Source organism: Zonotrichia albicollis, chromosome 5 (genome assembly GCF_047830755.1).
Source record: "Zonotrichia albicollis isolate bZonAlb1 chromosome 5, bZonAlb1.hap1, whole genome shotgun sequence".
NCBI classification, from domain to species: domain Eukaryota; kingdom Metazoa; phylum Chordata; class Aves; order Passeriformes; family Passerellidae; genus Zonotrichia; species Zonotrichia albicollis.
Window position 1 is genome coordinate 40998140 of NC_133823.1, and position 26044 is coordinate 41024183.

A 26044-nucleotide genomic window follows, 5' to 3' on the forward strand; every position below is an offset into this window, starting at 1 on the left:
AAGTTAAGAGTACTACAAGTACATAGTTGTGAAATTGCAGTTTCCTTCCAACTCAGAAAGGAGAAAATAAGCTTAGTCATATTCTTCAAATATCAGAATCAGTTATTTAATGTTCAATTATTGTGCCTCAAGTAATAAAATAAAAAAGTTGTGCAAAATATTTGTTTTGAAATAAATAAACAGATGACTCTGGATAAATAAGTTTTTAGGCCAAAGGCAAAGATTATATAATTAATTTCATTAACAAAGACTAAAATGCAAAGCAGAATTTTGAGAGCAAAAACAATACCTCATGATAAACTATTCTCCTTCTCTGCAGTAAGAGAATAAATTTCTTGGCTTTAGTAGATCGTAGCTTGAAAGCAAGCACTATTAATTTGGGCAAAGTTGTTGAAAAACAAAACATTTAAGATGGTTCAGTTATAAGAACAGTATATTAATTGACTAGAAAAAGGCAAAAAACTGATGTCAAAAATAAACAAAAGGCTTCAACACACACCACTTTACTTTATACAAGGTATGAAGCTCTAGTTAAAACAGCTCAAGGTGACTTTGACCTAAGCAGATTCCCAGTCCCACATATTTGTAGAAGAGCAAAGAACTTTCTTTGTACCTGAAATAACTTGGATGAAATAAAGATTCAAAAGAAGTCAATAAGCACTTTGCTATTGATTGCAACGAGCCAATATTTCATTCTGATGGTTTATTGCTGATAGAATTTCAGAACATTAATATTTAGAAAGATATATAATATTGAGTAAGCCACTTAATTGCACAGAACAAATGATAAAGTAAAACCATTTACTCTATATTAAAGAATTTCAATATAACATTTATTTCTACATAACATTTAGCTGCAGAAGGCTGAACTGGCTGTCACAAGAAAAATCAAACTTTCAATATAGAAGAATGGGCTCTGCAAATAACCTTGGGCAAGAGATTCAGCAGGTAAACTGTCAGACACATTTTTGGTGGTTAGAAATGCCTCTCTCCCAAGTTCCTTCTAAACTGACCTGGAGATTAATTATTTAGTGAACCAAAATAGGACTTACATTGAGTGATTGAACAAGAAAAACATGTAAGAAAAGTTTAATGACATCTTCCTAATGTTACATATTCAATCTGGCGTCACACATTTAGCAGTTGAAGTTTCTCAGGTGAGTTTTTTCTCTGCTTGTTATGAGAATACTTTTTTTTTTTTTTTTTTTTTTAACATTAGTGAATATAACTTGCTTACTCCAAAATGCAACTAACAGATGGAGCTCCAACTTTTACAGCAGTGTCTACCTCAAGAAGGAACAGTGATGGTTAGAAGCTTCTGTATGTAATGTATGCGCTCACTCTTCTCAAAGATTGTGAAAGGAAGGTCTGAACACACATCAGGAAGAACAGTCACAGTCCTCTGAGTACTAAATACTACTACCACTCTCAACTATTCGTACTACTACTATCTCTCAACTCCTGCTAGTAGGAAGCAAGTTTCTGCCAATTCCATCTAACTATCTTTTACATGTCCTAAAACTCCTTCAAGTGATATGGAATGTGGCATCTGCCTTGATAAAGTACTCCAAAATATAAGGTATTTTCAGCACTAGAAATTACATCTTTATGTCTTCCCTTAAGCAGTTTAAGAGCCCCCTATTCGTGAACATCTTTTATAAGTATCTGTAGTGACCTACAGTCCCTCAGAAGTTCATCTGAACAGCTGCCATGCTTTGCACCTGCATGTATTAGCATGACTGTGTACTGCTTCCTACCAGCCCACATCTCTTCTTCCTTTCCCTTTACACCTTGCTAACTCCAAAGAACCTGAATTAGTATATACACTGTGTAAATAATTTAGAATTACCTTTGAAACAGGTAAGCTGGCTAGCAAAAAAGCTGAGAGCAGCTTCAAATATGGATAATTGCTCAGCTATCTTAAAGATACAATATCTTTATTTTTAGAAGTTATTCTGTGATATCATAAGTAAAACATTACCAGTAAGCCTGTGCTGCTGTCAGACCATTGTGAAAAAAAAATTTTTAGTTCCTTATGTACCTGGAAATTTGAAGACAGTCCTTTGCATACACATCAAAAAAAACCCAAAACAACTACCTTCTGTAGCAGAAAAGTGTAATTGAACCACTACTGTCTGAATTACTCTGGCAGATTACAGTCTTCAGAAGCTTCCTCAAAGAATACTGTTCTTTATCATTATGTGAACTAAATAATTGAAAGAAAATTTGGATAATAAATGAAGTATTTTTTATCTCGTCTGTATTTTCATTTCATTCAATTGTCTTTATTTTTATATTTTGGAACCTTCTAGAACAACAAAATCTACTCAGATTCAACCTGTTAAGGTATGAAGAGAAATATGAATTTATATATTTGAAAATAATACCAGTTTAGGTATACGATTTCAACATTAAATATTTTTATCTTTTTTAGTGCACTTAATTACTCCATCAGAAACAGGAAAACTGAGAAAGAAAGCACTTAACCACTGCTTCAACCATTTTTGCTTTCCTGAAGGCAGCTAGATTGGCAGGGGAAGAGATAAGGTAATAACAAACAGCAAAGCAAAAATAACCCCAAATTTAGCCTCATTCTGTAAGATGAACAATGTAGTCCAACCTTTCATACACTATAAAATATGTATTATCAACCATGTACCTTGGTAAAATCAGTAATACTCTGACAGAAGTTTACAACTTAAGAGTTCTTAGCACAACATGCAAACTTGATCTAAAGGCCATTGTACAAATTAAGCAGGAATCTTCCTGTCAAAACCAACATGTTTGTTATCAGCCTCTTGAGTGATGCTAACAGGGAAAACAGGCAACTTTATAAGATTTGGGATACTGCTAACACACCAAAAGAACGATCTTCAGTAATAAAAGTTCCAACCATTACAAAATATGGTCAATTTTGTGTTATACTAACAAGGTCTAGCTTTCAGCAGAGCCACAACTCTGCCTACACAAAATTCTGCATGCACTTAAAATATTTGATTATTTTTTTGTTGTCTAAAAATGACTTATTGGATTTAAGAGTTATTTTTGTACACTTGAAGTATTTGTGATTGCTGGTGAAACCTGAAATTCTGTGAATCTTTTTTGCTAACCTATATATTAGAAGATCAGAATTTCATTTAAATAAAATACAAATATTACTTCAGAATATCTAAATGCAGTAATTATTCATATGACTACCTATATCTTTTAGTTGAGATAACACATAATTCTTGTAGAAATTATCTCAAATAATAAGAGAACTATTGCTAACAATGTTCAGTAAATCAATGAAAATGAAAAGATAGTCTTCAAAGCTCTCTACAGTCCACCAGTAGTGGTTAAGCCCTTGATTAATTTCAGTGTAAATACCAACAATATTGAAGTGGGCTATGTGAAAGTTTAGCATAATTTTATTACCATGCAAAATTTGCACAATACTTTTGAACGGACTGTTATTTTGTGCATTAGGTAGAAAAAAATTACAATATTTAATAAATAAAACTAACAAGCTGCTCAAGAAGAGCTGCTCAAACAAATTCTCAAAGACAGGGCTTGAATGCATAATAAAAAAACCCCTAAAATTCTTTTGATGGTGATCAAATAGTAAGTAACAGTATTTGTGTATTACACAGTGTGCTAGTTTATATTCTCTATTTCACATTCCAGAGCTAAACTTTGAAGTTCCAACTATTTGGTAATTCAACACACCCTAGAAAAAAACCATATTTAATGGTAATTTACTAAAGAGGAGGTTAGAAATGAGTTTGAAAACTACTTTTCTTTTTTTTCCCCCCAAAATGCTCATAAAAATCTCTGAAAGACACCAGAGTGTTATTTCATACTGTATCAGGACTGACAGAAACATTCAGAATTTATTTTAACAGTCTGACATATTTATCATTACATTAATATCAAAACTGTATTAAAAAGTGAATTTCAGTACATGCAATGAGAAATTGGCTACACTACAAAAGCACTGATAATAGTGTTATCTCTTCTGTTCCAGCAAATATAACCTCAAAGAGGAAGCTTCCCTCTACTGACAATTCAAAGTATTCACATTATGACTCTGACACTTGCATGACTGATAAGAGACAAAGTCAGAAAAAGTTTGAAGGTCATTCTTTTGTCTCCCTTGAAACTGGTGTTTTTAATACCATCTAGCATGGCTTTTCTGGGAAACTCTTTCTTTGGAAACGCACTCTATTTGGGTAGATATTAAAATGCAACTACTGTGTGACAGAAAGTATTCTAGTCAGGTTTTTTTTTAACTTGACATATTAAAAAAAACCTTCAGGAATAATAGAACTGACCTTTAAAATTAAAAGAAGCAGCACTACGATTAGGAAATATACCTATACATACAAAAAGTTTTCTAGTTATATTAAAAGATTAAGCTTTTAAAACTGATTATGTCTAGGATCTAGGTAGCAACCTGACCATGTATTTTCACTCAAATTTTCAAAGAGTTCTAGAGAATTATAAAAATATTAAAGGACTGAAAATTGTGTTGGAAAGTCAGGGGAAACAGGATAAAAAAATATTTCTATGGTGTGACATGTCAAATACAGAAAAATTGTATTGACAGTACGTTAAAAAAAGCAAATTATCCTCATAGTACTCTAAAATAAATAAATAACAAAGAGGCCAGGATTCAACCACTGTAATACTTCCAAAAATTACAGATAATCTACACTGAAAAGTTTTTTACATACAAAGGATGTTTTTAAACTATTTTAAACTATATTAAACATTTTTAAATTTTTATCACACATAAATAGCTTTTAAATTGTTTTATAGTTTCCCAGTTGAGAAATTAAATTTGATAATTAAACAAAATCACATCAAACTTGTAACTACAAAAGCTAAGTAAAGTAAGTCAAGCTGTTAAACTGAAATATACATTAAATTTATCGAGAATTTGACTTAGCTATTAATTACATACAGACACCCTCCCGATTCCCCACCACATCTCTTCTCAGTACCAAAATTACTCTATACAAATTTGGAATAAGGAAGTTTACCCTTTGGTATACTCATTTTCTAAAAATTCATTTAAAGAGGCATTTTTACTCTCAATAAAAAATTACAAGATTGAAGAGAAAGGATCTTCAACCTAAGTAGACAATATATTTTCGTATCAAATAATTTTGTATCCATAGTCTTACAAAGCCCTTAATTTAGGAAAGCAAAGCATTAAAGATTCTGAGACGCCTACCGACATTTGGTCTTTTCAAGAAATAAGAGAAAAGAGCAATATAGTTCTACTAACATAAAAGCAGGCAGAACTCAAAGCTGTATCTTAGTTTTTTTCATATATATATATATGCAAGAAATGGACATATGTTTATTATATACAAGATTATATTCTTTTAATGATGTTTTACCAGAATATGATTGGTAAAACATAAGACACACCTTCTCTTAGGAACAGGCATATTGGATACAAATCTATGGTTGGAATGATCTTCATGGAACTAGAGCTTCTTGGACAAAATCACTCTTTGCATCAGAATGAATTTCAAAATTTGACTGGAAGAACACCACAATGACTGATGCAAAGATGCTTATGTTGAGCTGCTGTGGACCCAAAGACTATGTTTAGATTAGCAAGCAGTGTATTTTAATTATTCAAACCCAATATACACACTACACATGTCTCAAATAGTTCTATTTCATACTATTTCCTCTTTGGTCCAACAGACTGAACAAACCAGTACCATCTGGAGTGTACAGGCAAATTCCTGAAGTTCACCTTGTAGCATTATTTCATGCAAAAGGATCATAGGCCATGTGCCCCGTTTGCTGCAAACCAAAGTACAGAAGGTGGGCATTAAGGTGGCACGGACACCAAAAGAGCAACCCTTGCCTGAACTAGGAATGCTGTGAGTGAACATTTCACACTTTGGAAGAGGACAATGAAGTCCTCTTCCAAAGAGGACTTTGAGATCCCACTCTTGGAGAGGGATATTACAGAGTAGAAGAATTGAAAAACATTCAGAAAAAGAAGTCCTTATGGAGTAAAGACTAATTTTCTAGGCAGAGTGGAAACAAATACTACTAAGAGAAGATTTCAATGATCAGTATATGACACCTGGCAGATTCCATTCTCATTTACCTACTGATTCCACAAGAATCAATAATATTTTAAGTGTGCTTTTGATATAAAAAGGGGCGCTGTAAGGACACAGGAAACACAAAAATAGCTTCAGGTAAAATGACTTGAGCTAATTCAGTAAAATAAACTGAAATAATAATAGTAACACATTTCAAACTTTCAATTTAGGATTTTTGCACTTGAAAAGAGCTCAAATGAAATGAAAAATTAACAAGGGAAATCATGCACACTAGAAAAAATTGGTGAACTGAGTGAGTCAGAGACTAACCATTAAAGTTCCCTAAGTTATCTTGAATTTATATTCAACACATCTTAAATAAGCAATTAATAAATTATTGACCTTTTGGAGAAGAATTCCAGAACTAACTGATGAACAATCCCCTATGGAATACAATGAACAACCAGAGCTCAGAAAGAATGCAAAGAAAATAACTAGCAAATACATTTCCCTCTTAAAAGGTCAAGAAACTTATGGACAAAATAGAAGTTGCCAGGAGGCAAACTGAGGTGGCCCCATAGCAAACAGGTAGCTCAGATTTCAGTCATTAAAGCAGAGAAAAAGCAAAAAAAGTTAATATGCAGTAAATAGTGGTAATAATCCAATTTCCTAATTCTGTGAATGTTTATGATGAATAAAAGGAATACAAGTATCCATAGCTGACAGGATGCATCTATACCACAAAAAAAGTTGCAGGAAAACTCGAAAAGCAGAATTCCAAAACTAGTATATGAGTCTTAAAGCCCAGTAACAATTTTATGCATTGACTTGAGACAAATCTATCTGCCTATGTTAGAGTAAATCTACAGAAGAGCATACACAGAAACCAAACACATCTTGAAAAGAAGGAAAAAGAATTTCATTAACATGAAATGTTGCCGAATAAATTTTTAAAATAACAACAATTAAACATGCGAAGGAACATGAAAAATAAGATGAAATACAGCACATTTGATGCTAAGAGATAGGTTCCAGATCCATTAGATATAATCATTTTTTAAAAGTAATTAATGCTCTTGACAAAAAGAAAAAGCTACTATTTATCTGGACTTTGGTATTTCATTCCTTTATATTTAAAGGTATTAAAAAACGGGAGTAGAACAAACGGGGTAAGCAGTTTGAATAACTGGCTCAACAGGGGACAGAACAGGCTGTTTAAAAATGCATAAAGGAAGTCTATATCTTGGAACTAATTTATGAAATTTGAAGCTGATGACTTGGGTGCAAAAATTGGTATTAATGAATTCAGCTGAGGCCAGAAAGGAACTGAGATAAAAACCACCACAACTTTACACAGGAAGAACTGAAAGTCAGAAGGATTTCCAGAAATTCTGTTTTGATTGTATGAAAACAATTCAGACAGGAAAAAGTATCCATTTATAAGTATGGGCTGAATGTGATTAATATATGTGATCAAGTAAGTCAAAATCAAGGTACTAAATGTTGCATGCATGATCCACCCGATAATTAAAAACTTCATTTGAATACAAAAGGTGGTAAAATAGCACTACAAAATAAGTCTGGGAGCAAAATCCTAAGTGAGAGACTTTTATAAGATATATTTGCCCATGACTGGACAATGCATATGGGGCCTCCTGCTACTGCATACCCACGCACTACAAATTCGGATTTTTTTTATTATTATTATTTTTGAGATCACAACTATATAATATGGTGTAGATGACTGACTGAAAAGAAAAAGGGCAAAAGAGGGCAAATTTAAACGTATATTATGCATAAGGACTGAACTTGTTAGCTTGGTATTTATGTTAACTGAACACAGGTTCACTAAATAAATCAGTGTACTTGTCACCTATAGCAATAAAATCCAGAATTCTGTTGGAAGATATTTCTGCTTTTTGTTTGTTTTGTTGGGGTTTTTCCCCAGTTATCCTTTTCTTTTTCAAATTGTTGTTATGTGTTTGCTATTCTAGCTGTGCTGTCTATTTTCAGGATGCATTTTGCCCTGTGCTATATATGCTGTCCCTTTTGGAAGACAGCATGTTCAGAACAGATGTTCTTAAATTTATACAGAAAAGAATCCTCTGAGTAAGACTAGTTTGAATGTGTTTTTAACCTCTTCCTTCTAATTTTTTTCCTCAGCTTTAAAGAAGCTTGTGTGGAGGGATTTCAATTGTTTGTTCTTCACTAAATGAAGTTTTCCAATATTTTAGCAGAGTTAGGAAATTTGCAAATTAAACAAACAGGCAAAGAAGCCAGAAGAAATACAAATTAATGCCTTTGTACTGTTGTTGTTTTTTTTTTTTTTTCCTGCAGTTTGTCAAAATATTTGTAGACCAGAATTTGATCCAGTGGGTTATAAAAGTAAGAGCAATACAGCAGATCACAGGTCAGCTTGAGCAATAGCTGAAATGGAATATTCATTCACATCACAGCCTTGTAGTTCTCTATTTTCCAGAGCTAATTAATAATAATGTAAGTGAATATTTATTGGGATTGTAAATGACTAATTGCATAATTTTAATTGAATTTTGATCTCCAATTAATTCTTAAAATCTGTTATTAAACTGTACAGCTGATCCAATGCCTGCATTATCTCCATTTACTGTAGCACACTTCTAGCTAAATGCTCATCCAGTTCTTTACAGAGCCATCCAAAAGGGCTGTGGGTACTATCATGTTCTACTGGTTTTAACACCAGCAGGCAAATTACACTTCAAATAAGCCACTTACCTCCCTGCCCTCCTTTTGGAAATTTCCTGGAAATTTATTTTCAGCATTAAGAATATCTTAAATGACAAGACCAGATAGTATTTATTAAGTCATTATGACACTGATTGAAGTGTTCTCTTTCTATAAACAAATAAAACATCAATAATAAGACCTACTCTGAAATTTTTGTTTTTCAATGACTGGTATTTCGCCACATGGAAAACTATGAAAAAATTCCTACTTTTATGTATCTGATAGGGATTATTGTGGTTAATGTGAACTATGGAATGCATTGTTTTCTTTGAAATATTTTTTAGAACACTGACAATTAAAAAAGAAAACTTAAACCAAATTCTTCTTTCATTACATTGACTCATATTAGGAGTGTGAATGACTGTAAATGAAGACAACTTCCTTCTTTTAATGGTAGTGGTATTTTTATTTCATGTAGAGCATTTTGCTATGCTAAGTGACCCCAGGACCTGTAAACACGAAGGAGACTATTTCATGCTTTTGTTTTTTGCTCAAAAGCTAGATTTGCAAGACTGTCAGTAGAGAACTCTTTTTAATTTGCACTGTACCTTAAGTTGAAGAGCTGCAGCCTTTAACAGATTTGGTTTAAATATTAATGATAGACTTCTATGGGGAACAGTGAAAAAGGCCTCTTTTTCAGTACAAACATATACAGAAGAACTACAATATATTTCAAATAAACATGAAAGTTTGATTCTGTGAGTACTGAATACTAAGAGCAGGTGATGCACACAAAATCTGCTCCTCAACCCACTTCTGTACATAATATTAGCTCACAAAGATGCCTTTGAAATCTTTAAAGAGCAGATCAATTATAGCTGTTAGAAGGAAACTCTCCTTAAATGGGCTATAATCCTGCAATGTCTGTTTAAGTGACAGACAGATGTGTGTGCCTAAAGGCTAGTGTGAAACAAAAATAATTCCTTGTTGTAAAGCTTGTGTAAAGTCTACTCCTTTTGTGAACTTGCTTCTCAACAATGTAAACGTAAAAGAAGTTTGAATGCTGACCAGAAATTAGGGTAGAAGTTAAATTATGTCCTCCCCATACTCCAAGAATAAGGACAAAGCAGATTAAAAACAATAATTCCCTTACAAACATTTTGGTGACTTATTTGAGAAATACTGCTTGCTGCTTACATAGCAAGACAATTGACTTAGCAATGTCTGCTTCTAAATATAAGCATTTATAATGCAACAGCCATGTAAGCAATTCTTGAGCAAGATCTAATTGGAACTAATATAAATCAAACTTTTCACCAAATAGTTTAGCTTGAACATGTCCTTTGGACATAATGGAAGAACAAAATGCTTTAATATTAATAACACATGTTGTATGGTATTTCTGGTAACAAAAGCTTTATAGAATTTGCAAAAAAATTTTCAGATTTCCAGGATATTTTACAGTGACTACTGGGAAGACAAAAGTATATATGTATACATTCAAATTCTTTTATAATTACAATAATTAGAATAAACAGAAGCACAAAAACAACCAATGAAAACTAGATAAGGAAATTATTAATCTGAGAAATACAAAAGACTCAGGAAACAAGGTCCTTAATTTATTGATAGATTCTCATTGTTTCTTCTAAAGCTAGAAAAAACTTTTTTCTGCTATTGAAGAATTATTGTGCCAAAAGAAAAAGGAATACAAACATGTTCCTCCTTCAAGTTGATTTTCACAGTTGCTTTGAATAGGTCTATTGTTACAGAAGTCACAAACACCACCAACTCCTCCTCTGCTCCAACCAACTACAAAAACAGTTGAACCCACAAGTCAACTCCTGCCTTTACCAGAGCACCTACTTTCACATTCTGTTCATATGTATAATGGTGCCAAGTACCAGCTTATTCTATTTTAATTTTAGTGTAGGAATAGGTTATGCCTATCTGAGCACACCAGATGAAGTCAAAACTGATTCCTCAGCTACCAGGGTTAAGACTGTTTAATCTTAATTCAGCTTTGTTGCGAGAAGTGGGGAACAAAAAAAAGGAAACTACCAAGAGCAGCACTATTTTAAATCTCAAACCTAATGGAACAAATAACAGTAGTTGCAGCATCATCAACCTTGAAAATATTCATAATGCTTCAAAAGAATATGTAAGGAAAACAAGGAAATATGTAAGGAAAGCAGGTTTGTGTGTCTATCCCTGACTGTAACATATATCTACATAATTTGTGTGGCAATATCTATAAATAAAAAAAAAGTCTTATAAATGATTCAAAGAAAAGAAAAATGGAAAAAACTCATAAAAACTGCTACTTAATGTTCAGAAACTCAGAAATATTTGATATCTAATAGGTGAGGCATATAGCACCACCCTACTTGCCTTTGAAGGCAGAAGAAGAGACTGCAGGTACAAAACCTTTTAGTTTACCTTTTGATTTAGTCCTTAGTCCTTTAATTTTAATTTAGTCCTTATGTCGTCTTCTACTGTATCTTCCTTCAGTAACAGTCAGCTAACATGAAAGGTCAGCCAAATAAAGGAATTAATGCTGGCAGCAGAGGTAGACTAAAAAAGTGTCAGAATAATTTTTGTTTCCGTGAAAACATACAAAAAGCATTTTATATTTAATAAAATATCACATAGCAAATAATTTTTGTCTTGCAGGAAAGAAGAAAAAAAACAAAATCAAAAATATAAACCCAACCAAAAGTTCCTTACATTCAATAAAAAACCATGATAAAAAAGGGTAACAACAATAAAAAGGTATCTTTCTGAACCAGAGATTCTGGGTGAATTAGTCCATGGAGGAGTACCTGAAGTATGCTGCTTCATTTACATTAACACACTCAAATGCACGTTCCTTCTGTTGGCATAGTCCACAGGCATAAGAGAGGCGAATCTGTTACACTGAAATGACAGCATTAGAGCCAACTAGCAAACTGTATGGAAAGGCAAGAGCTCACCAACTCTAGAAGGCTCTGCAGGATAGAAAATATTTTGAGACTTTCTCAGTAGTTCACAAGACAATTCCCAACTGCTGAAATTTTACTTCAGGAAAAGAATCTTGCACCCATTATATTGACTATGTTTCTACAGGGAATAGATAATATTCACAAAATAATCAATCAAAAAAAGCAAAAAATGGTGTTGCACAACATGGAAAATATGGTCCTTTCTTCTCCTCTGCCTTCCCCAGTCTCCAAATTGTAGGATTTTAGAAGAAAACAATTGTTTAATAGGTACAAGAAGAACATCTGCGTGGCTCTATTAAGAGAGCAGAATCTAAACAGAGAAATATCTCTGATTACTCCAGGCATATTTTTCTTGTTTTCAGTGTGGATTTTGTAGTGATATCACAGTGTCACTTAAGCAAAAGTATGCTGTTAGAAGCTCTCAAAAGCTGTACCACTCATCCAAGTCCAAATTTTATTGAAGTCAATGTTAAATTCTAATTAAGAACTCAGCTAAATCAGCTTTACTGAAGAGGAAGACAAATTTTAGCATGACTGTTTCTGAGGGAAACTGAAAACAAAAGATTAAAATATATTAAAAGATAAAATTAAAAAAATTCTGTGGATAGTTAAATAGTGGTATAGGTTGGGAAATCTCTAACCACAGAGACATTCAAAATTCTCTTAGACAAAACCCTTTGTCTAAGAGAAAGAGCAACCTTTGAGCAAACAACCAGACTACACAATCTTCAAAGTTACCTATTGTTTTAATAGGTAAGGCTCTTACCAAATGCATCTCCACAACCAGTAAAGTCCAGGAAGACAGAAAAACTACATTCCTGCACGGCATTTAAGCTGGCTTTACAAAAATGGTTCTTGTTCTGTTAGCAACAGAGGAATATGAACCAGTTATTCCCATGTGCCATGCTGGTTTTCTGCCTTAAAGTATATTTTACTGCATTGCATTATTGCTCTATCTTCAGATACCTCAAAAATTCATGTCTTTGAGGCCTCCCTGATTTCTGACATAAGAGCTGTTCTGCAGAAAATAGTGCTTCCAAATGAAAGTAAATGGCTTCTAGTAAATTCGAGTAAATTCTTCCCACAATAAAAAAAGAGTACCAAATACTGTGTAAGGTTTCCTCTTTTCTAATGTCAAGGTAGAAACACAGGCTATACAGAATGCCAGATACAATCACCCTTGAATTTAAAAACCTTGCATTGCCAATTGATAACTTTTTTGACTAAATCATGACAGAAATTTCATTTAAAAGCTTTAGATACCCTTTACTTCTTGTAGCTTCTGAATAGGCTCACTGTTTTGATAACAACAGGAAAGCTATTTCATTAAAAAAACTCATAAGCAATGCACTCCTCATTTCAATCCAGCATGCCATTATAAATAAGTGGCTATTCCAATAAAATATTAAGATATATTTTCAACAAGACTGTGGCTGTGATTAGTGGCAACAGATGCATCAAAATATTGCTGCAGTAAAAGTCAGACCAATCTGGATTTCTTATGTTAGGTACTGATAGTAACCTGTATGAACTCTTTTTTTATCTGGAAGCAAGACAAACAAAATAATTTATCACACAATAAAGTGACTTTTGTCTATATTGCACTGCTACCATCAATGTGGCTACTTTTCTAAAAGTCAGGCATTACAAAGGCAATCTTGGCAAACTTTACTTAAAACATGCTTCCAGATACACTGAAGGCCAAAGGACAATGAATTTAATGTGACTGACTGAGCTTGAAAGGCTGACTTGTTATTTAAAAATGTTTCAAGAAACCATTCCACAGATTTTAATTAGATTCATATCAGAAACCATAGAAGAATTAACCTTGGTAAGTGACATTTTGTCCTGCTTAGCAGTGGAGGATAGTGCAAATTAAGAATCCTAATGTTCTTAGCATAAATGTTTCAGAATACCTTTGTTTTGTACTAACAAATGAAAAAAATATACCAGCAGTCGAATATATTTTTCATTTAACTTCAGAAACATAGAGCTTACTACATAACTGTATCAGCAAAAGAAGTGAGTAAAGATCAGTGGCTAAAAACTACAAAAGATCAGTGGTTATAAAACTACAAAAGGTAAGTAGGGGAAAAAACCAGGATGAATAAATTCTACAGTTAAACAAATATTTATATTTACTGTGATATTATAAAGTAAAAGATGTAAAAGATCTTTTAATATACAAACTTCTTCCTAAGGACACAACTTGTGTTATACTTAAGGAATTTCAACAAGATTTTAAATATAAGACAATAAAAAAAATCCAATTAATATAGTGGCAAATAATACTATTGTCCATTTCACAAAGCATCAACTTATACAAGAAAACCACCTAATATCTGATAATAAAATACCATATTTTCCTCTTCACACAGAAACTTTTCTAACTTTTAATACTTTTTTTTAAAAGAAGGCAAGAAAATTACAAGATTTGGAAACCATGTTAATTCAGCATTTTGGATCAAGTTTGTCATTTTCCCTGTTCTCATTTAGAGCAAACTTCCAATCATTTTAAAGATGCAATCCTGAGCATATTACACAGTAAAAATTGTAGAATTTTTATGCATAATAATAATAATAATAATAATAATAATAATAGGCAGCTAACTCATGGGCAGATATACATAAATGCTCTCTTAGCCATTGCTGCTATTTGTTTAAAAGTTTATGAAAATCTAGTGAGAATTATTTGCTGTTAGGTTGATTAAATAGCAGGAGAGCTACCTCTACAGAAGGCTCAAACCCAAGTAATTGCTTTCTCCATTTCTACTTCTCTCACCACCAGCTCTATACAGGTCAAGCTCTAAATAAAAAATCAGAAGTCTCACAAGGCTTTACACACAGACACCAACAGAATGTTTAATTGTCACTCTCAGTCCCAGCAAAACAGGTTCAGATTGTAGAATAACAGAGTCATTAAGTGCCCAATCCTAACCAGATTATTTGGCAAAAGATGGAGAGCTCCAGAAATAAAACAGACATAAAGTACGTGTCAAGATCGAAGACTAGCAGAGTTTCATAAACCTAAACCAGAATTGAAATAGCAAACAATGTTACTGTATGATTCAGCTTTCTACATAAAAATGGATGCTGTTCCATGTGGACTCAAAACCTGAAATTAGCTGACAGCAGTAGGGAATGAAGGAACTACCTACAACAACTGCAATAAGAGAGACCATCAGCTTTATAGAACAGACCACACAGAAATATATAAAAATATTTCAAAGCTTCAAAGAGTAGAGTCATGCAGTTAAAACAGCTTAGGAAATCATAAACACAATGCAAAAGCCAAGTTTTAAGAACTGGTGAAATTACGTGCACAAGGTACTGGCAAGAGTAAGTAGTGTTGTCTGAGCAAAGGAAACAGATGTCCTTTCATCTTTTGAAAAACCCCCAGGAATTTAAGAACAAATTAAGTGTCATCTAAAATTACAGCAAGAACAAAGCATATAACAGGAGATATTTGAGGCAAAGAACATTTTATGAAGACAGAGAATTACCATTTTCAAAGTCTGTTGGCATATCAGGCTAGTACAGAACTGAACCACTAACTTATATGAAATAAGAAAAACTTAGAATCCATAATTTTGAACCTAATAATAAAACTATTAAGCTTGGTGAGCTATTCCATGCATTCTTTTAAAACCAGAAATTCCCATGGTAATATTGTCAACAAAGTTTCAGAGCATTACATGCAATTAATCCTTGCAAAAAATTGGCATGTGAATTTGGAATTGTTACTAAATGCTAGAAACATTGTAAAGAAAGTGGTGAGCTAAATTTCATCCAGAGGTAAAGAAAGCAGCTAGTGACAATTCACAAAGTGTTACAGTGAATTATCATGGTTGAATAAATCTCACAGAAGGCTAGATAAGCAGATTTATTGCTTCAAATTCACAGAAACATAGATAAGTGTTAGAAAAATGAAACACGAAAATATTCAAGTGTTATTTGAAGAAAAAAACCCAACAAACCGCAATGTAAAATAGTTAAGGATTTATAGCCTACTTATTAAGATTCTAACACTTCTCAAGTTAGAGCTTTAAATGACAACTATACTGGTCAGTGATAGCTTAATTAAAGCAGGATCTTGGTAATCCTGCATTTATTCTTCTAATTCTTAGAATCTAACTGGTTTTACTTACCGTCACATACAAAACGGTCAGAGCACTGACACATATGAACAAGGAGAGACAGGTGAATCAGAGGCACAAATAACTTACCTGAAGTCATAAAATGTATCAAACCCAGAAAAGAATGCATTTCGACCAGTACAATATATTAGTATCTAGAATTTAAAACCATTTTTGCCATTATTTCCATTACTTAGCTGTGTGCTCTAACAGTCCCAAAGCAGTAGCACTTCAAACCTGCGGGACATGAGTTCAAACTCTGAAAATGCAGACAAGCCAGAAGAAATTCACGAATATTTTAAAATTATTAAATGCAGAGTATACTTCAAAAAAGGGTTTAGGACAGGCAATGTGTGTAAAATTGGATATGGTAAAAACTAATTTGTCACAAACAGTGCTCTTTGTAGTCAATATTTCTTCTGTCACTCCACTGAAAAGTGTCATAAATTTATTCCTGGACGGCAGTAATGAAAAATTCCAAATTTTCATAAACAGCATTTTATTGAGATTATTTATACATAATCAAATCTATATCTGAATAAAAAAGTTCACAGATAAAATCCTCTTCTATTATGACATCAATATTCTGCTTCATTCCTGACAAAACACAGATCAGTAATTAATTTCAAACCATCATTTTTTCCTACTCTAATTAAGATATGACACAAAGAGAGTCTAAGATAAGTCTTTTCATTAAGATGTAAATACAGTTTCCTTTAAATAGTGATGGACAAAACAGAAAATAGCTCAATGGATTGTGAATTATTAAAAAAAAATCTTCCTGGTTATTGCAAGTTTTGTAGAGTCCATCTCAAGAAATTTTTTTAAAAGTGGTAAATAACAAGGAGTGATTAGGAACTAGCCAAGGTCATTTGTACTATCCTAACAGGCAAAGAGAGTTTATTCTTCTGAGATCTGATGAACATTTGTTAACTTGTGAGCAGGGAGAAGCAAATAAAGTAATCCTTTATAGGCAGCAGTAGCAGGATATAAAAGTAATTTTGTCAAGAGTCAATGGTAACTACTTAGTAAAGCTGATAAAGAGATTACATTGAAGAAGCACAGAGATACAGGAAAAGGTATTCTGTAAAAGGTAGTGGAAGAGTTATAGACATGATGGAAAATGGTATAAAGCACATGAGCATCTCCTTTTCTAACTGACATGATTGGGAAAGGAAGGTAAGAGGTTACAAACCTCAAAGGTTTATGTAAAAAAAGATTTCTGTAGTCTAAATGTAGGAAACAAAACATTTGTTTTCCACTGTGTGAGGAAGCACATCCCTACAAAAAGACACAACATCAACATTTACCTTTGGGCAGCAGGAATTGTGTGGTATGGAACAATTTCTTACACATTCACTACCACTAGGAGCTGCAGAGAGAGAAGTTTGAACAACACAACCACTCATTTCATTGCTCAAATCAGAGATGGTGGCACCTTCTAAAGATCTGAAATTCCAAAAGAGACTCTGCTTGCAACATTTAAGACTGACAGACTTTCATACAGACATACAGACCTGCAATTATTTGCAATTGTACACTCACTGTAGCGACTGTTTACACATCCTTTCCCCTCAAAATAAAACTAAAATAACCAACTCACCACTTGTCCATTCTGAGGATTTTTGTGTGCATATGGTGGTCCACGGATGTGATTCCACATCTGACCAGATGTCATAGCAAATACAACACACTAGAAAAAAAAAAAAAAGAAAAACAATATACTAATTAATTTACTGTGAAGGACTGAACAGAAAACCATTCTGCTGGTTACTCTTGCTTCAGATATGTAATTTTTTCACTACCCAGACACAGCATCTAACTCTATCTGAATTTTAGGATAGTATCTTCAGATGCATTACTTTCATAAAATTCTTAATGACTTCTACCATTCTGAAAATTACTTACCTCAAGACAGATTTTCCAAATCTCACTTGAAATAACCCAAAATTTATACACCGTATTTACACATCTACATGACAAGTACTTGGAGCAGTAGAAGGCATTCATTGCAAATGTTCTGGAAACCAGTACTCAACATTTATACAACTTTCCATGAAAATATTTCTGCCTCTAAATCTTATACAAATATTTATCTTACCCTTTTGTTTTCATGTGTTTGAAATTATACACAGAGTAATAGAAAAAAGCTGGCTATTAAAAAAACAAATCCGTCCTATTTTATTTAATTCTCATTATGTGTCCTATGTGACTGTGATTCATTTCAGCTATGACAAATAGCAATGGTTGATTTGCTGGAAAGGTTGAAAATTCCCAACAGAAAAAAGTGTGAGGTTAGGTTAGGGATGAGTGAAAAACAGACCTTGTAGAAGATCATACTGTAGAATATCCATGACAAACACCAGTCATACCAAGAGTCATTAAGACTATTTTAAAGAAGAAAGTACAGTATTTTGGATTACCAAGGGAGAAAAATAGGAAACACATATCATCTAAATATGTCTTTTGTTTTATCAGTGTAGATAATCTTTACAAAAGCTAAAATTTAACTTCAGCACATGCTCATTTTTACTGTACATCAATATTCCAAATAGCATCATAAAGTCATAAAGATATGGCAGATGGATCATGAATGCAAAAATTTGTACCACAGTGACTGACTAAACCAGGGTTTACTAAAACCCTTCAGAGTGTTTTCTTTAAAAAATATTTTGGAACATGCTTCTGATGTAAACATAAGCTAGTGTAGCTCTGTATCTCTTTAAATGCAGCATTGCTACCTCTAGAAATAACAACAAGACCTTACCATGGAATCTTGTCAAACTGTATTCAAATCTGTCTTGGTTTTCCTGGCTTTGGTTTTGTTGTCATTTGGGGTTTGGGTGGCTTTTTTGTTTGGTCGTTTTTTGGGGTTTTTTTTTGCTGTTGCTGTTAGGTGGTTATTGGGGATGGGGGGTAGCTATTTAGCTAAACAGCAATTTTTCCAAAGACCGGGTGACCATATGTAGTTTACATCACGTTGGCATATTATTTTCCCCCCTATTCTGTTAAGGAAGAAATAGATAGGACTAAAATATTGATGCATTACAGTAGTGATGAGGTGACAGCAGAGACAGCTGAAGTGTAAACACAGGCTACAATGCGTCAGTATGGAATGACAAGAAATGATACACAGGATTACACTGGAGATCTTATAAATATTACAATAATAAGTGAATAAAGAAACACAGACATAGAAGCACATAGAAAACAGTTTTAGTGCTAACAAAGAAAACAAAGGAGAAGCATCCAACATATTTAATATCACCTCAATTTACCCTGTAAATTCTGATCACCTCGAATTACCCTGTAAACTTTTGTTGCAGATCAGTGAAGAAGCACAAAGCATGAAATAGCCCCAAGTGGACCCTAAACCAAGGAGGAAGAAAGCAGCAGCATCATACTCCTCCCAGCAAAGAACATGGAATGCTGACAACTCATCATAATTACACATCACCCCAAGGCAAAAGAATGATTGCAGATCCAGAGAGAACAGTGGAAGATTAGCCATGACATAAGAGAAATGCTAAGATACCAAGAAACGCATGCAGAATGATTTAATTGTGGTGTTATAAACGAGACTTCTCCTATAATAGAAAGAAAAAATACATTTTCAAATACAGCTTAATTACTACTTTGCTGTAGTGCTAGAATTTTAATTACAAGAAAAAGTTGTTATTTTTAATATAAAATGTGTTTTTTATAAAATTTTGCTTTGAACAGGATTAAGAATGTAACAGCATAAAAACTAACAGCAGATGAAGACATACTGGTAGTGATTGCTAGCAAACGGATTGTGTTTTTATTAATAACATGCAACAAAATGAAAAGATTATACTGTGACATTACTGGGACAAGAGTAACATAGTTATTTCTATACCTTGCAGATTGTTTTAGCAGAGAAATTTATACTGCAATTTTAGTCATGACTCACATAATAACTTATGTGAAAGCACAAAAGTGTAGAAATTGAAAGTATCAAAAGTGACGTGAAAGATATTTAGAAAGGCAAAAAATTAACTGAAAAGTCAAACATTGAAAGATAACAGATGCATGGAGTACACAAACTGTGCCTCTCTGAAAGTGTGTTTTCCATGAGAAGTAATTTTTCTCATTTTTAAATTTTGACTGTTAGCAATTTATATTCTCTAGGGCCAAATCTGCTTCCATATAGAAAGATCAAAAAGACTCTACCCCATTTTATATATAGTCAAATATTTTATAAATTATAAATCTCCCACACTACTGAAGATTTTTCATGCTTTAAATACCACATTGTAAGACAGTATAATATGTAGAAAGAGAAGCAACTAGGAGACACAATAGTGGGGAGAGGAAAATGTCAAGTATAAGTGCATCTGTAATTCACACTGATAAACAATGTTTGCCATTCTAAACGGCATAGTTTCCATAGGATCCTATACTTTGGGATCCAAATATTTCAAACTAACCATTACTGCAAGTTGATTTTTCCCAGTTAGAAACTTTGCCAAATTAATTCCTACAAATTATCAACTTGTTCATATTTACTCTCATATGCAGAGAAATTGTGCCTTTCTGCAGTTTTCTTGGATCTTGTCAAAGTTCAAAGGATGAAAACTGGAGTAAAGGAGAAGAGTCAAGTTGAGCACTTATCTCTGATCACAATGCTACCTTTCCATAGTAGAGTCTGTATTTCAGCAGTTCTACAGAGAGGAAGACTATAGACACACCTTTCCACCATCTGCTCCTTCTTTCTCCTTGTCAGACCCCAAGAACACCACTGGCTGCTGCATGCCACCTGATTTATCAATGGAGTTCAGGATATTTTTCAGGGTTTGTGCTATTTGAAGAGCTTCCAGATTTAGGTAGCTTATTTTGCATCTAAATGATAAAAGCAAGCAGAGTGTTTGGCTCTGTAGCCAAACAGTGGTGTACTAGGCGAGTACACTCCATGTGTAGATGGATCCACTGCAGGACCTTGTTAACAAATTACAAGGGATGCTTCCTTCATGGCTTCCATCCTTAAGTTTCACTAAGGGGGAGACTGCTTTAAGCTCACCCTTGGTGCATTTGTGTGTAAATCACAAGATTTCTAAGAACAGATAAAAGATAAATTCAGCACCAAGAGTCCCAGCAGAACACTGAATTACAAGCAAGACACAACTTCACAGGCACATAAGCAGAGTATCTCAACTTCTTGGTCTTGCAAACCTTGCAAATTATTTATTTGTGTTTAATATATCACCTTCTCAAAGGCCCAAGTTTTGTTTAACATTGTCTGCTAGTTCATCAAACAAAACTGGAGACTTAAAAAGTCATTTAGTATGCCTTTTGAAGAGAAGCTTCCTATTAGCAGATAGTATACAAAACAAAAATAATGAGATTTCTTTGCAAGTTTAGACCCAAGAACTCTGTAATGTAAGAAAGATAATGAAATTTTAGATTCATTTATTATTATAGTTAAATTCAAGCATAGGTTCAATAAAAATGAATGACAGCTAGTTCTACACTTTATTTCTATATTGTTCTGTATATGTAAATTCTAACCATTTCAGAATTACTGTTTTAAAGAAATGTAATCCTTTCTTATCCAGTTTAGCCTTGCTTTTGCACTCAGTGAAGGCTCTCATGCTATGAGCTATATAATCCATTTCTAAATCCATCACTTAACAGATTCTCCAATAAGAGAGATAGAATTAAAGCAGAGAGTGCAAAACAGGAGCAAAGAGAATTGTATCTTTAAATTTTACATCTCTAAAACCTCTAACTATAGGAAAAAAAGGAAATTAACAATCAGAATTTATTGATGTTCTTTAGGATGCCTACCTAGCCACACAGAGAAACCTTTGTTCTAGTGTTTATCTTTGAATAAAGCACATTAATTTTTCATCCTCATTTCCAGAAAGGGGTGAAAAAGTCACTAGAAGCCACAAGACCCTCCAAGCTCCTTCGGACCAATAACTGCTGGTGAATGTACTATGTGCTGCAAGTACTGGGGAGTATATCCACACAGTACACATTTCTCATACCCATTAACTGCTATGAGAACAGGAAACACACACTTTATCTCCTCATTCAAGTGACCTGTCATATTTTGCCCAAGAGAATTAAATCCTAGGCAGCTGCCTTCTAACCTGAGCACAGATTTTGTCTTCCCTGATTCCATAGGTATATAGGCAAATCCCAAATATACACATAAAGTAAAACTGAAAATTATACGCAGAAAACAGCAGCCTGGTAAAGAAAACACTGTCAAAAGACAGTCTAGGTAACAGAACAGAAACTCTCAGCACACATACTGTTGTCTAAAATGAAGCAATTCCTTATCTAAACTGTTAGTACCCTGCCTAGTTTATACCATCCGACCTTTTCTTCTCTCTGCTTAAGAAATAAAGAATCCTGAAGAGTCTGAATTGCTTCTTGTTACCAGCATAAAAGGACAGGAGTCTGCAAATATCTAAGGACTGAAGTCCTTTGTCATGTTTGTGTTGGCATGTCAGAGGGAAAAATATGCATAGATGAATAGCAGATTTTGAATTAAAGCACAAAATAATCTAGGGGATAAATTTTACATGTGATTTCTAAAGACGTATTTTGAGATATTATGTACTGGGACTCAAGTCATCCTGGTTTGCCATCCTAAAACTCTTCTGGGTAATGTTGCAAGAGAAAATGCCTAAGGCATACAAGATACTACCAGAGCCTACAGTGCTTCAATGAGGGGATGAAACCACAAATATAGCTGTGGTGCAATCTAATGCTGAGGGCAAAACCAATTTGATGGTCTTGTGTGAGCTGGCACTGGAATCAATGCGTGAGATTAAACCTGTGGTCTTGCTTCTACAAGTCTATCAAAACTAGATGCATCATTAAAAACTGCATTCCTAAATATTCTACTAAAACACTACTGGTAATACTGTCTATGAGACAACATTTTTATATCAATGAAATTATCAAATTAACATTTCTGTGATCCTCTGTCAAAACAGCACAGACTCTTTATGCTGAGAATTTTCTTCTTTAGCAACAGATCATTCAATCAGGCAGAGTGACACAATCCATTTTTCATTTAAATGAAAAGTAACCACCTTTTCCTTTTTTAAGATTTGGGAACATGAAAATTTTTCAAAGGAAACTGAGAAGCTCTAACAAAACAAGAAAAAGAAAACAAGAGTCCTCTGTTTGCAATGATACAGTTTTCAGTCACTGAACGCCATAATCTCTATGAAAAGGTTTCAGTTGGAATTTAAAAATATTATTTTGAGTATGTTTAATGAATACTAGCCACCTAGCAGTAGACCCAAAAAGAATTTAAAACTCAAACCTAAAGCTTTTATAAAATGCTTTTGTGCTCTTTCAGCTCTATACCATCTGAAAAAACAACAGCCAATAAGGAGGAAAATAATTGTCAATACTTCTGCTGAAAATGTGGGCTTTGTGTAGCCTTTTAATATCTTGCCAGGATTTCTGTTTAATTTGGTTTTGAAAGTTCAAAAAGGAAAAAATATTCATGAAGAACATAATGATTTATAATTAAACATTAATTACTTATTTATACCCTTCATAACAAGCATTTTCCTAGGCATTACTTTCTCTCCTTAACTAGACACCATCTTATCAATTTTTCCTTTTAATAAGCTTTTATCAAAAAAAGAAGCTCTAAGTTTACTGGTAGAAAAAAAAGCACTGTGTCAGAGAATCATAACTACATGATATTGAATATATTATTACCTTATATAATACATACACACACACATATATATATATATATAATATTAGTGGACTGCCCATTTTCTTCCATGAATCACAACAAATTTAGTCATTAACTGAGGTCATCTGTCCAAAAGCCTGCAATCAGGAGTCCCTGCTGATTCCACCAAAAAGAAGTTATAAAATTAACGTGTATGTCTGTGCAGGTCTGAATAAAACCAAAAGGAAAGGACTTCTGATAAATGTATGATCTTTGCTAAACCATCACTTTACAGGGTATGGGGCTTTTACTACATTGTGAAGTCAGAACAGTAACAATTAAAACAGTAAAGCATTGGCTCAATTCCATGATTAATTACAACATACTTTCAGACTGCTTCATAAAACATCCTTTAAGTGCTATTAATTTTTAATGTAAACATAATTTTACAGGGAAAAGTATTAGCAACAATATAGGGCATTAATGCCATTTTAGTTACTTGCCTGTCTATACAATCAGCAGGATGACAATTACTGAATTACATTAATACATTACTTAAAATATTTGATTACATTTGGATCTGTCCTCAAGAGTTCAACTGAATGTCATTATAGGTTTTCTACACAGCAATCAGCAGTCATGTTCAGATGCAAAGAGAACAGCAAACATTCTAAGAAAAAATTGATGCATTCATTTTCTCAATTTTATTACATCTACTATTTACTGCAGCTTGTAGTGGAATGATTCTATGATTTGAAGGACTCATTTTTAACCTCGGCAAGAGGAAAAAAAACAATTCCACAAAACACTGAAACAAACTTTTCATCTGAAAAGTCTGAGGTATGAAATTGAGATGAAATTGCTGTCCCCAGAGATAGAGCGCATGGTTAAACACAGGAAATAGCACTGATTACATATCTTTATTTGATTTTTTGACACAAGTATCTATTTTCTTGTGATAATTATTGCTTTAGTCAGGTTGTTGCTAAAAATTAGAAATAAAAAGTTAGACTGATACATATCAAATGTGAGACTAACTAGTGGTAGAGCATCTTTAGAAAGCATTATCATTGAAAAATAACCTAGAAAAATATATGAAATTAAATATGAAAGGCTTTGGGAGAGACATGTCAAAACTCAGTGCTAGATCTTGGGATATTCCAAATTACATCCTGGTACAGAGAAGCCATTCTTAACCTGGCTCCCTAGATCAAAAGGAATGTTCATTCTACTTGAAATGTAGTCTTAGTGGTGGTTTATTTGAAAACTTGTTCTGTATTCCTTCCTCAATGTATGGTGTAGATTAACAAACTGCTTAAATAAAGATGTTTCCCTACACTAGTAGGAAAAGCTATGGCAGCACATGAGAGAAAACAGTATTATCAGTAGCCATTATTCAAGATTAATGCCAAATATTAAAGAATTTAGAACAAAGAGCTTTCCTTAATATCTTATTAATAATGTAGACATAAAAATTAGAACTCACCAGATACTAAGTAATTTTATCTTTGACCTTTATGAGATAAAGCCTGCCAAAGGCCCATTAGGTGACAGTACCACAAAAAGAAGATATCTTGTCACAATTTTGAATTAGAGCAGAATAGCAAACCAGTAATATGATATTGAAAAGGAAGAAACAGTTTTATGATAACCTAAGTCTAAAGACATCGAACTATGAAATAGCCCAGGTTGAAAGAGACCTCAAAAGATCACTCAGTGCAAGCTGTCTTGGGAAAGAGAGCCTAGATGAGAAATATAGCATGAATGCTGATGTAGAAACAAAATTCATATTCCATATAAAATCCTAGCCATGTCCTTTCAAGAAAGGTTAATTCATATTGATACAAGTTGTGGAGAAGTCTTCAAAATGATCACAGGAATAAATAATCATCTAAATGTCAAAAGAATAAAAGTTTTGTTTATATTGCAAAAAAAAAGTCAATGAATTTCTAAAAAGTAGCACTCTCCATTGATGTAACTACTAGAACAGTAAAATGCTGGAGTGGACTCACTAATTACAGATACTATTCTAGTGTTGAAACTCATGCTTCTGATGCCATGTCCCCCACAATTAAGCACTGGATGCTGTTCCATAGATTTTTCCTCTTCTGTCAGTCACAACAATGTCAGAGTAATGGGTGCTTGTTGATGCACTGTAACAAATCTACCATCCCTGAATACTATTTCCAGTTTAAAACTGAGACAGCTAAGTTGCACATCCCCCATTTTTCATCAGTCTACTCAGTTATTTGAAAACCACCATGTAAATAAACACAGTGCAATACACAATTAAGCAAATTCAAGCTTCATTCATTATTTATGGTTTTGAGGATTGAGTTGACTAATATTTCAAACATACTTGGGTAGATCTAGTCTTCTAGATCATCCTGCACACATTTAGGTCAGCAGTAGAATGTTAAGGTCAGTATTACTGAAACCAGTTTTGGAAACAATTCCCTCTTTTTCTTTGTTTCTCAGATCTTTTATCACTGT

The 26044-nt window shown here is 33.2% G+C and overlaps 1 protein-coding gene across 4 annotated transcripts in view; it reads right to left on the reverse strand.

Annotated features, from left to right (window-relative positions):
- Positions 1-26044, reverse strand: part of TUSC3 (tumor suppressor candidate 3) — a 118657-nt gene that overhangs the window by 40166 nt on the left and 52447 nt on the right. For all 4 annotated transcript variants that reach the window (XM_005483887.4, XM_026791496.2, XM_074541463.1 and 1 more), the window contains exon 6: positions 17483-17572. In XM_005483887.4, the coding sequence (XP_005483944.1) occupies positions 17483-17572 (90 nt within the window). The remainder of the gene's footprint in view (positions 1-17482; positions 17573-26044) is intronic.